Here is a 12,774-nt window from a genome sequence, read left to right as displayed (position 1 = left end):
GTTTATTTTTGTTTTTGAGATAGAGCCTTGTTCTCTCACCCAGGCTGGAATGTAGTGGCGTGATTTTGGCTCACTACCACCTCTGCCTCCTGGGCTCAAGAGATTCTCCTGCCTCAGCCTACCAAGTAGCTGGGACCACAGGTGTGCACCACCACACCCGGCTAATTTTTGTACTTTTAGTAGAGGTGGGATTTTGTCATGTTGGCTGGGCTGGTCTCAATCTCCTGACCTCAGGGTGATCCATCTGCCTTGGCCTCCCAAAGTGCTGGGATTACAGACATGAGCCACTGTACCCCAGCCATACTCTTGGTATTTTCTTAGGTTCATGTGAAGCACCAGAGCACTGGCCTGGGAGTCAGGATACCTGGTTCTAGACCTGGCTCTCCTGCCAACTTGAACTGTGACCATGAGCTAGTCACTTTCCCTCTGAGGTAGACAATCAAGTCAGAACTAGCCAGCCACTAAGATTGTAGTTGGAGGGGAGAAGCAGCTGGCTGGGCCTATTTCAGAAGTTCTGTGTGTAATGCTGTTGAACTTGCAAGAACTTGGGTTCAGCTTGTCATCAGTTAGGATCTCTACTCTTATTTTCTGTGGGATAAAATGGTTGTAACTTTCCTATGCCAAAAAAAGCACAGCTTAACTTTTCTTTCATGAAACATTCTATTCTTCACATATATACTATAGGCAGTGCCTACTCTCACCCTGCTCCAGCCCCATCATCCTGCAGTGGATGGCTGCAGGGTGGTCTTTCAGTGTGGCTGGAGGCGCACATAGACTTTGCTGGTCAAGGGTTCATAATGCTGGGTTTTCACTAAGATCTCCACAGTCCCAGGCTTTGAATGATTCATTCATTAACTTATTCAAATGCTCATTGTGTCCATTTAGTGCCATGTCAGATGCTGGGGAAACACGGATAAATAAAAACGGCTTCCTGCCCTCAAGGAACCCACAGTGATGTGGGAGCAGTGAAGTAAGGAGGCATGGAACTGATCACCAGTGACAGGCCTGATGCTCACTAATCCTTAGAGTAGGAATTGCCCTAATTTACAGATAAGGAAGACAAGAAGTCCCTCTCTAGGACTCAGCATCACCACCTTTGGAAGGAAGCAGTTGGACTGCATTGGTTGTTCTCAGCCCTGGCTGCACCTTAGACTCCAACCAGGAGATTTTCAAACCTGCTGGTGTCTGGATCTCACCTCAGATGTATGAAGAATCCCTGAAGAGCTGGAGGACTGGGCACCAGGTCCCCTTGGAATCCTCAAAATGATTCCAAGGTACTGGAGGGCTGATGACCACCAAGGTCCTTATGACATGAGCTCTCACATTCTAATTTCCTGAAAAACCCTCTTCTAGCTCTTCCATAGACACGTGCAAAATGGATGAATGAAGGAGAAGGGTGGAGAGGGAGTGTGGGAGGGGCCCTAAGCTCTTTCGAGTAAGGCCACCATTTGGAGAAGGATGCTGGCACTGTTCCTTTACCTGTTGTCATTTGCTCCTTTTGGGTTAGAAACAGCAGTAGTAGACAAGGCAGGGGGGACTTGGCATTCTCATATGATGTTGCAGGGAATATAAATTACTATTGCCTTTCTGAAGCATGCAACAAAAGCCTTAAAAATGGGCATGCACTAGACCCAACTATTTGTTTTAGGAAGTTGTGTTGTGCTAGGAAATAATTGCAGAAGTAGTTAAATACAAAGCTATGACACCACGATAGTTACAATAGTGTTCATAATAGTGAGCAATGAGAAACAGCCTGAAAGTTTACAGGACAACCAAACAATGAAATACTATTACAAACACAAAAAATGTTAGAGAAGAATATTTAATGTTCCAGAGAAGGTGTCTAGATGATTGTTAAGGGGGAAAAAAGTCATCAACTAAATGCAATGTACGGAATGTTCTGTTCATATTAAGATCTATGTGCATATTTAGGGGTGGAAAATAAACTTGAAACATAGTTCATCAAATGCTAGCAGGGTTTATCTTTGAGTCACAAATAATATGTGATCTTTTTAAACTACTCTTTTTGGCCCTAGTTTTGATAATAACTATGTATTATTTTTATTACCAATTTTTTTAATGTTATTGAAAAAATGAACCTCTTACAAACACTTCTCACATCCCTCTGCCTCTCCCATCTCCTGGTGGAAATGGACATCCCTACTTTGGTAGTGCAGATGCTTGCTTGCACTGTGTTAGGAAAATCAGGACAAGCTCTTTAACATGCAAGCCAGCTTCCGCACACTGTCTCTATTACTGGACTATGAGTCCCTCCAGGATGGCCACTGAGTCTAACGCGGCTCTTCAGCCATCCCGCCACCCACTCCAGAGAGTGCCTGGGACAGCAGGAAGCCAGAAATAATAGGAGGAAGACAGACATCTGTAAGAGTAGCCATAATACAGAACAGACAGACCATTTTGAAGACTTCAACAGAAATTCCCTTTGGGAGGAAGCTAGTCACAAAAGACTGCCTAGATGGGAGGAGGGTTTTAAGTTGGACCCCATTTGAGTCCCTCAGTGATGGGAGGAGTAACTCCTAGAGAGGCCTAAGGCCAGGCTGTTCCCTGGAAGCCAGACTCCAGCCGAGCTCTCCAAACCCAGAAAGGGGTTCCCTGGCATCTAAGGTCAAGGGTCCTGGTCACTTGAGAGAGATACCAGAGCCCTCAGAACAGTTTTTTGTCCTGTTCAGTCCTTGAAATCATCCATGGCATGTAACAAATATGAACTGGATTGGATTGGATTTGGTTGGGTTGGGTTGGATTGGGTTGGATTGGATTAGGTTGGGTTGGGTTGGATTGGGTTGAGTTTGATTTAGTTGTATTGGATTAGATGGGTTGAATTGGATTAGGTTGAGTTGGGTTGGATAGGGTTAGGTTGGGTTGAGTTTGGTTATAATGGGGATAAAGAATGGGCTGCACTCATTTGGTGACCTGGGTCACCTGTCTCTCCCATTAGAGGTTGACCGGGAGGAGGGCTGGACCTTCTCCCAGGATCTGCTCTAACCCTAGACTTTTCCTCTCTGTAGTTTGGATAGAGCAGAAGAAGGTAATCAGTCAGCAAACCTGGCTCCTTCCAACACCTCTGATACCACCTCAGCTCCCCTGGGCTCTGTGTTGACAGCAATAGGTCATAACCCACAATCGGATGCTCTGACTTTGAGGTCTTATTTGCTTATCCATTCTCCACACCAGACATTAATGCCTTGAACTGAGTCTTATTGTAAGATTGCCTCCTTTTTACAACCCTCACCTACCCACTACCACTGCTATACTCCCAGTATCTAATTATATTATGCAGAAATTATGGAATAAGCCAACCTATATTAAAGAATTAATGGCTTAATGAAGGAGGCAGGTAACTTATCTTACCAGACTATAAAACATACTACAAAGTAACAATCATCAAAATTGTATGGATTTAAAATGACATACACATATTAACACAAGAAAGTGACCAGTAGTACAGAGATACCAGAAATAAAAGTATATCATTAAAAGAAAAAATATTATATAATAAGATATCACACAACAATGATAGGTAGTATGGTACAATGATGGTACAATAGCTCACACTTTACTTAGTACTTTGGGGAAACCTGGGGACCACTTTGGAAAAGAACTGGCTTTAGATTATGCAGTAATCTGGCCAGGTGTGGTGGCTCACGCCTGTAATCCCAACACTTTGGGAGGCCGAGTTGGGAGAACTGCTTGAGCCCAGGAGTTCAAGACCAGCCTGGGCAACATGGCGAGACCCTATCTAAAAAAAAGAGAGACTATATCCTAATCTATGGTTCCTTTTAAGTGATCAAGCTGTAGATATTAAAAGAAAACTGGAAAATCAACTTACATATTTAGCTAAAAGAAAAAAGATAAATGCACAACTTTTGACAAACTGAGAAATCAGGAATAAGATGAGTAGTGAGAAGCTGGAAAATAAATGTTTATCCAATTAATGTAATAAGAAAGATAAACAGCAAAGTAACATTAGTGTGAATTCCAGCCTAAGTAGTTATTACACTATTGAAGAAAACGACAGCCCTATAATGTTCCCTGAGTACTCAGTCAAGGTCACCCTACAGCTGACAAAGCCATGGAAGAATTGGGATGACTTACGCACCACAGAGGACATAGTAAGTTGATGCATTAGACCACAAGCTAGACTAACTCTTTCATTCCTTCTTTGATTCATTGAAAAAGTGTGCTGAGTACCCACTTCATGCCAGTCCCTGTGCCTGGGATCCCTGTTCCAGGATTCAGAGGTGGACAGGCCCATCCCTGCCTCATAGAACTTCCCATGTAGCAGGGGAGGCAGGCAACTAATCTGTGGTCAAGGTACAGTCTGAGGAGCCCTGAGACCAAGAGATGCTCATGATGCCTGGGAGAGGAGAGACAGCTTCCCAGAGCAGAATCTTAAAAGGATGATTTGGGGATCGCCAGGTACTGTGGGGGAAAGGCATTTTTAAAATGGTACTGATAGCCAGGTGGAGTGGCTCACCCCTGTAATCCCAGCACTTTGGGAGGTCAAGAAGGGTGAATTGCTTGAAGCCAGCAGTTTTAGACCAGCCTGGGCAACACAGCAAAACTCTATGTCTACAAAAATTTTTAAATTAGCTGGGTATGAGGGTATGTAATCCAGCTACTCAGGAGGCTAAGGAAGGAGGATCCCTTGAGCCCAGGACTTTGAGGCTGCGATGAGCTAAGATTGTACCACTGCACTACAGCCTGGGCAACAGAGAAGACCCTGTCTCAAAAAATAATAATAAAATTAAAATGGCACTAGCCTATGCAAAAGCACAGATGTGGGACGTTGCATGTCCCATTCAGAAGCCTGCCAGTGATTTGATGTGAGTGGAAACCCGTAGGGACTTAGTGTTAGTGGAGGAAGGCAGGGTCTTCTGGGGCCAGGAGCATGACTCCAACCCAGGTACAATGAGAACCCAGCAAGGGCAATTGAACTAGGAAGCATCATGATTAAATAAGAAAAATCCATCTAAATACATAGTAAGAACTATCCAACCAGTTCTGTTCTTTGATGGGTGAGTTCATTGAGGGGAAATATTGCCAAAGGAAATAATCCAAAAGAAAAAGGCCATTTGTCTGAAGATGTCCCAGCAGCACTATTTATAATAATGACAAATGGCTAAAGTCCAGTTCTGGACAAAGTGGCCAGCTCTAGACAATTGTCTTTTGGGAGATGGAGACCGGAGGCCAATGAGGCAAAACTTCAGGTGTGACACCTACCCACATCTCTCTCACTCAGAAAAGCATGTCAGACTGCCAGGGAGCAAGAGTGGCGTGGTTAGAGGGAAGTTCTGCGCTGCTCTGATTCATATGCTTCCCATTAAAATCAGGATTTCTCCAGAGAAGATAGTGGCCAAGAAGCACTTGAAAAGATGCTCAAGGTCATTTGTCATTAGAAAATTGCAAATAGGCCAGGCACAGTGGCTCACACCTGTAATCCCAGCACTTTGGGGGGCCGAGGCAGGAGGATCATGAGGTCAGGAGTTCGAGACCAGCCTGGCCAATATGGTGAAACCCCCCCATCTCTACTAAAAATACAAAAATAAGCCAGGCGCGCCTGTAGTCTCAGCTACTTGGGAGGCTGAGACAGGAGAATCACTTGAACCTGGGAGGTGGAAGTTGCAGTGAGCCAAGATACGCCACCAACTCCAGCCTGGATGACAGAGTGAGACTCCATCAAAAAAAAAGAAAAGAAAGAAAGAAAGAAAGAGAGAGAGGAAGGAAGGAAGGAGAAAGAAGAAAAAGAAAGAAAGAGAAAGAGAAAGAATGAAGGAAGGAAGGAAAGAAAGAAAGAAAGAAAGAAAGAAAGAAAGAAAGAAAGAAAGAAAGAAAGAAAGAAAGAAAGAAAGAAAGAAAGAAAGATTGCAAATAAAAACCATGATGAGATGCCATTTTATATCCACTAAAATGGCTATAATTTTAAAAACTGAAAACAACCATTGGCGATGATGTGCAAAATTAAAGCCCTCATACATTGCTGGTGGGGATGTAAACATGGTGCAGTCACTGTGGAAAATAGTCTGGGGGTTCCTCATACTTGAAACACAGAATTATCACGTGACCAGAAATTCTGCTCCTAGATATAAAGAAGTAGAAACAGGCCGTCAAACGTCTGGATACTTGTATGCAAATGTTCAGAACAGCACTATTCACAAAAACCAAAAGGTAGAAATAGCCCAAATGTCCATCAACAAATGAACGGAAAAACAAAATGTGGTATATATATATATATATATATACACACACAATGGAATATTAGTCATAAAAAGGCATGAAGTACTGACACATGACACAACATGAGTGAACCATGAAAACTTTATACTAAATGGAAGAAGTCAGATGCAATAGATCATATACTGTATGATTCCATTTTCATGAAATATCCAGAATAGGCAAGTCCATAGAGGCAGAAAGTAGTTTAGTGACTGCCAGAAGCTGGGAAAAGAGGGGAATGGGGAGTGATTGATTAACACGCATAGAGATTTCTTTTGGGGTGATGAAAATGTTTTGGAACTTGATAGAGACGTTGATTGCACAGTATTGTGAAGGTACTAAATGACACCGAATTGTACAATTTAAAATGGTTAATGTTATATAATGTAAATTTCACCTCAATAAAAAGTAAATCTGGATATCTAAATGGTCAACAAACGTATGAAAAGGTCATTCACTTAATTAATGATCAGGAAAATGGAAATTAAGGCTACCGTAAGATTCAAATATGCACCCGTTAAAAATGTTGAAGTTAAGTTCAGTGACAAGACCAAGTGCTGGTGAGGATGTGAAGAAAGAGAGGTCCTCATTTCTTGGTAGCTGTGTAGATCTGTACAACCATTTAGAAGACATGCTGGCATTGTCTACTCAGTTGGGGGGATATGCACACTCTGATTCAGCACTCCACTCCTAAGTATGGAACCAACAGAAATTCATGCACATGTGCACTGAAAGAAATGTACAAGAATGTTCAGAGCAACACTTACGTTAGCCCAAAATGGAAACAATCCAAACGTTGGAGAAGAATGGATAAGTAATATATGCTATGCTAATGCAATGGAATATTACACAGCAATGGCAATGAACTACAGCCCCATACAGCAGCATGAATAAATCTCAAAACTTATTATTTATTGAAAGAATCAGACAGCAAGGAATAGATTCTGCATGTAAAAAGTTCAACATCGAGTAAAACAGAACTTCAGAATTTCGGGATACACACTTACATAGTAAAACTATTTTTAAAAAGCAAGAAAGTGATGACTATTAATGTCAAGGTAATGGTTACCTCAGACAGAAAGAATGGAAAATAAAACCACAGCAAAGGGGTTCAGGAGAGCTTCTGCGGATTATCCTATATCTTCATCTGGATTACATAAATACTTGCTCTGTGATAAATCATTGCACTGTACCGTACCTTTAGCGTGCACTTTTCTGAATGGATGTTGTATTTTACAAGAAAACATTTTAAAGATAAGCAAATAATTTGCAACCATCAACACTTTATTAGCAAGAGCAAATTACTTGTGACACCACCATCTCTACCTAGACAATAGCCCCCCATCTTCTAAAATATTGGCTATTCCAATGACACTGAAATTTTACCAGGAAAAGGAAGGATTGGTGCTGTCCTCCAGCTCAACCCTGACCACTGGAGGCACAAGAGGCCATGTGGGTGACACCCACTGACAAGTGTTTCTTTAAACAGGATGGTATAGGAGGATGGGGTTGGCTGCACACGGGACATTCTGGATAGTAGATGAGAAGAGCTCAGGAAAAATGGCATTACAGTTGTCTGTGGCCCTTTCTTTCTTCCTGTGAACTATGACCCCCTTGGGGCAGCTGTGTGCCCAAATCCTTTCTGTACCCAGCCAGCATGAGGACCAGCACAGAATGGGCTTGTTGAACTGAACTATGTGAAATAATCAAACCTCAAACTAGAAAAATATTATTTTGTTTTGTTTCCCAACATTTTAAATGAGGACTACAGAGATGAGTGAATCTTGCCTCTCTACTTCATAGATGGGAAAACTGAGGTTCAGAGTGGGAAAAGCAACTCATCTAACTCCATGGAGGAAGTCAGTGATTGGAACCCAGGTTTTCCAATACCTGAACTTGTGCTGTTTTAGGGTGTGAGGGCTATCAGGAAGTTTACAAAGACCCACTTTTTAACAGATCAATGATCTGCAAAAAACCATATGCCTGTGTTCTACCCCTAGCCAAGGAGCCCTGTCCTGGGCCCACAATGGCATTCAGGGATGGGAGGGTGAGTCGATCCAGAGGCTTGGAGGTGCAGGAGGAACTCGGGACCCATTTTCTGAGAGAATCAATGCCCTAAGAGGCCAGCAGCTTTTAAGTTGTGAGCTGTGTGCCAGCTCCATACCAGGCTGGCTATGAACCCCACTGTGAAGCCCCACCAGATTTGGTGCCTAGATGCTCTGGGAAAATGCATTCTTTTATTTAATAAGCAGCTTTATTGAGGCATAGCTTACATTCTGTAAAATACACCCATTTTAAATGTATAGTTAGATGATTTTAGTAAATTTATAGAGTTGCACAACTACCAGCACAATCCGGTTTTAGAACATTCCCCCAAAAGTTTCCTCATCCCCCTTTGCAGTCATTCTCTGCTTCTGTTTTCTGTCTCTGTAGTTTTGCCTTTACAGAAATTTCATATACAGGGACTCTTACAATGTATTGCTTTTTAATGTCTGGCTTCTTTCACTTAGCTTAATGGTATTAAGTTTATCCATGTTGTTGTAGCATTGATCAATACTTCATTCCTTTTTATTGCTGAGTAGTATTCCATTAAATGGATACACCTCATTTTGTTTTTCTATTCACCAGCTAAAGGACCAGTTTATTTCCAGTTTTTGGCCATTATCAATAATGCCGCTATGAACATACATATGAGTTTTTGGGTGGACATATGCTTTCCTTTCCCTTAAGTAGATACTTAGGAGTGGGAAGTGCTGGATCGTAGGGTAAGTATTTATTTAACATTTTAAGAAACTGCCAAATCGTTGGGAACATGCGTTTCTGCTCATAACAGCCCACTTACAAACATGCTTTCAGAAGCCACGCTACTTAAGCATACATCGTAGTGGTTAAGAGTACAGATTCTCGAGTCAGACCCTCTGGGCTCAAATTGTGCTTATATTACTGAAGGCTGTATGCCCTTGGGCAAATGACTGTGCCTTAGTTTCCTCATCTGTAAAAGGGGATAAGACATGGTGTTGTTGTGATGATTGAGTGAGTTCACGGCAGAGCACTTAGAACACTGCTGGTTCGTAGTGCTATGAAGTCTTGGCAATTGTTTTTTATACCCAATTGAGCAGTGGCCCTATGGAAGGAACAGCACCAGCCCTGAAGTTCACAGATGTGGGAGGGCTACTATAGATCTACCCAGTTACAGTCATGTGGCCTTGAGGAAGTCACATCCCCTCTGTAAGATACAGCCCCATTTACTTCTCAGCACTGCTGTGTGGTGATTCCAGGAACTTGGTGAAGGTGACATTGTGCTTTGAAGACTGCACAATGCCATGCAGATGCAATGGACTCATGTTACCATTGTGACATTCAGATTGTAGGGCTTATTGGAGACCATGGAGCCCCTAAAGCCTTCTCCATCCGTGAAGCTCCTCTAACTGCACACTAGGATGGTTAAGAGCAAGTACTCTGTAGTCAGTCTATCTGGTTCAAATCCCACCCCAGCCACTTAGAAGTCTTGTAACTTTGGACCTCTGTGTCTTCATTTGAAAAACAGAGATAAAAACTGTTCTCAGTCCCCACCTCCTGGAGTGGTTATAAGGACTGCATGAATGAAATATGAACATGTTCACACCTCCACCTGGACACACGAAGTGTTTTATAAGTATCAGCAATATTAAGTTGCATTAAAAATTCAGTTTGCAGGAGGACAGTTTACATTTTTAGGAACAGTTTCATATCCCCAAAGGGGCCCTGAAAACCCATCAGCTGCAAATGGCTCTCCCTAGACCCTTCTCAGCTCCTGAAGATTTGCTGGGCCTCCCTTTTTATGTTATAAATGGGAATAGGACTTCCTTTGTGTTAGAAACAACAGCCCTGACACTGAGGGATCCTAGAGACACACACGGGAGGAGAAAAAAACACCAAAGTTCCTATCCCCAGATTCCTCTTCCTTTTGGGAAACTGGAAGTTGCAGCAAAGTTCACAAAAGATCATGGAACCCAAAGCTGGCCTCTGCCACCGAGTTGGCATGGCCCTATATCATATGCAAAATTGCAACTTTCTGACATGAGCCATGGGGCTGAGAAGCTAAAACTATACCCCAGCTGCCCTTTGATCTGCAATAAATGCCAGGCTGGATGCTCTGGCAGGAAAAGCTATCATCGGATTTGGGTGTTGTTGCCCAGGAGACAATGGGCTGTCTTGGGCTTCTTCAGGCAAACAAAGAGTTAACCAAGGCCACCTTCTCAATCCCGTTTCCTTTGGGCTGACTACAGGTTGTTTCCTAGACTTTCTCTCCCTTATTAAATTGAGGCTGTGTACTAATCCTCCAAATTCAAAGGGAAGGGGTCAGAAGCTACAGAAATCATGGCTCTTCTGCAAAAATGCACAGAGAAAGAGCTGAGCAAGGGCAAGAGCCTGCAGACCTGGATTCAAGTCCTGGATTTGGACTGGCCACTTTCTAAGCTTGTCTCAACCTCAGTGTTATAGAAATACCTGCATTGTGATGGGATTAATAGAAGCCCAAATCTCAGCACCATGCAATATACCCTTGTAAAAAACCACACATGACCACCTCCTGAATCTAAAATAAAAATAAAAATACCTGCATTGCTTTCCAACACATAGTTACCACAAGAATCAAGCAGTAATTTCTACCACTTATTTTGTGCCTAGTATGTACCGGAATCATGGAAAGCACATTATTTCTAGTTTATCTAATCTTCACAGCATTTCTAGGAAGGTAAAATGGTCTAATTATTCGCCTTTTTCAGATGGGGAAACCGAGGCACAGAGCGATGAAATCCATTGCCCAAGATCACCCAGCCAGCCACAATTCAAACCCAGACAGTCTGACCTTAACTGAGGCCCATTTTAACTTAGGTCTACTTTAACTTAGATCTTACTATTCAGCCAACCGCCTGAGTTCTGCTGGAGAAACTGAGGTCCGGAGAACAGAAGGGATCAGATCACTGGCTCCCAGGCCACAGCTCTTTCCATCACCGGTGGAGCCCCTGCCCATGATAGACGTGACCGCTTAGGTAACTCAGAGCTGGGTTAGGCGTCCGAGCAATTCAGTTCCGTTATTTCTTGCGCAGCAAAAGCCCCAGATGTCCCTGCTGGTGTTCATGCTTCGCACCTGTGTGCGGAGAGGCACCAGACCTGCCCTTACCAGAAGCCAACCAGCGCGCACAACCTAAGCGCTGGCGCTGGGTGCGCTGAGGCTGTTGGCGCTGGCGCTGTTTCCAAAGTCCCTCTCTGCCTAAGATTGGAGGCTTTGCGCCCAGCTCAGACATCTCGGGTGCTCAGACAGCACTCTACCCGCCCCAGTTGCCCAGGGATCCCATTCACAGCTATAATCCCTGCACTGCCAGGAGGTAGCCGCCCGCGGGACCGCCAGTGCGCACAGAGTAGCGAGGACTCCCTTTTATGTCCAGGAATGAGGCGCGCATCGCAGCCGAGTCCGCCGCCAAAACCAGCTTCCCCCACGGGCGCGGGGCAACCGGTGCCACCCTCAGGCCGGGTCGCTTACCTGTCGCAGCGCGGGTCTGGGTGACGGCAGGGAGGGGCGTGGAGACCGAGAGCAGCATCAGCAGACACCAGCACTGCCCGTTGTTCCTCCTGCAAGAAGTGTCCGAGGGAGAAAAGGTGAGGCGGGCAAGAGGTTTGGAGGGGCCCGGGACTCGAGGAAGCAGAGAAGCGGGTCTTACCTTGGTGCCATCTCGCGGGTCTGCAGAGCCCCGGAAGGCGCGCGGCGAGTCGAGCACAGCGTTGGAGCTCAGTGGAGGACGAAGGGGCGCTGAGCGCTGGCCGCCGCGCTCGCCCTTCCTGCCTGGAACAAAGGCGGCGCTAGGCAGCGGCGGCGGCGGGCAGAATCCCGGCTCCCGGCCCGCGCCCTGAGTCACCCGCGCTCTGAAACCCGACTCCGCCGCGCCCTGCGCTCCCCCGCGCGCTGCGCCCCACCTCGGGCAGTGGCGGCGCGCTCACGCCCCGGGGCTACTGGCCTCCCTGGCTGCCTCCCCACTTCCCGGGGCTACTGGCCTCCCTGGCTGCCTCCCCACGCCCCTTTCCCCCTCGAGGGACATGCGCTCCCCTCTGCTGCCTCCAACCGTGACTGCCTTATGTAACCTGCGAGGAAAGCCCCGCGTCCGCGTTCGTTGGTGCAAGCGGGATGCGGCTCCCTCCAGCCCTTAAGTCTGTCCTGTTGGGACTGACCCGCAGATAAAGCACTCTTTCACAGCCGCCGAGGGAATCCTCTCCACAGCCCAGGGAGGCTGGAATCAGTGATTTCCTTATATGACGGGCAAGGAGACAGGCTCAGAGAGGTGGAGCGAATGTCCCAAAGTCCCAAGCTGCACTGAGCTCCTAGCTGCTGTGACCCACCCTGCACGCCTGACACATGGACCGACTTGAATGCCCAGGAATGGACCTGCCTGGGGCCATAAGTGATACATACAACTAAATGCAGCAGAGATAGTCCTAATAAGTTTTTAATGTACTGGATTCCAGTGCTTTCCTCCCTGTCTATACCTTGCCTGCTCCCTTCAT

General features: G+C 45.2%; 1 protein-coding gene across 2 annotated transcripts in view; it reads right to left on the bottom strand.

Annotated features, from left to right (window-relative positions):
• The window catches only part of COL15A1 (collagen type XV alpha 1 chain), a 129,230-nt gene extending 116,663 nt beyond the window's left edge, over positions 1-12,567 (bottom strand). The window contains exons 1-3 of one of the 2 annotated variants that reach the window (XM_030920102.1): positions 12,442-12,567; positions 11,937-12,058; positions 11,759-11,847 (exon numbers count right to left, since the gene is read on the bottom strand). In XM_030920102.1, the coding sequence (XP_030775962.1) occupies positions 11,759-11,847; positions 11,937-11,947 (100 nt within the window). In that variant the 5' untranslated portion in view covers positions 11,948-12,058; positions 12,442-12,567. Of the gene's footprint in view, positions 1-11,758; positions 11,848-11,936; positions 12,332-12,441 lie in introns of those variants that run through there. The other variant, XM_010357627.2, reaches the window with a different exon arrangement.
• Between the last annotated feature and the right edge of the window lie 207 nt (positions 12,568-12,774).

This window comes from Rhinopithecus roxellana, chromosome 16, assembly GCF_007565055.1.
Source record: "Rhinopithecus roxellana isolate Shanxi Qingling chromosome 16, ASM756505v1, whole genome shotgun sequence".
Classification (NCBI taxonomy): Eukaryota; Metazoa; Chordata; class Mammalia; order Primates; family Cercopithecidae; genus Rhinopithecus; species Rhinopithecus roxellana.
This window is presented reverse-complemented; position numbering and strand designations above follow the sequence as displayed.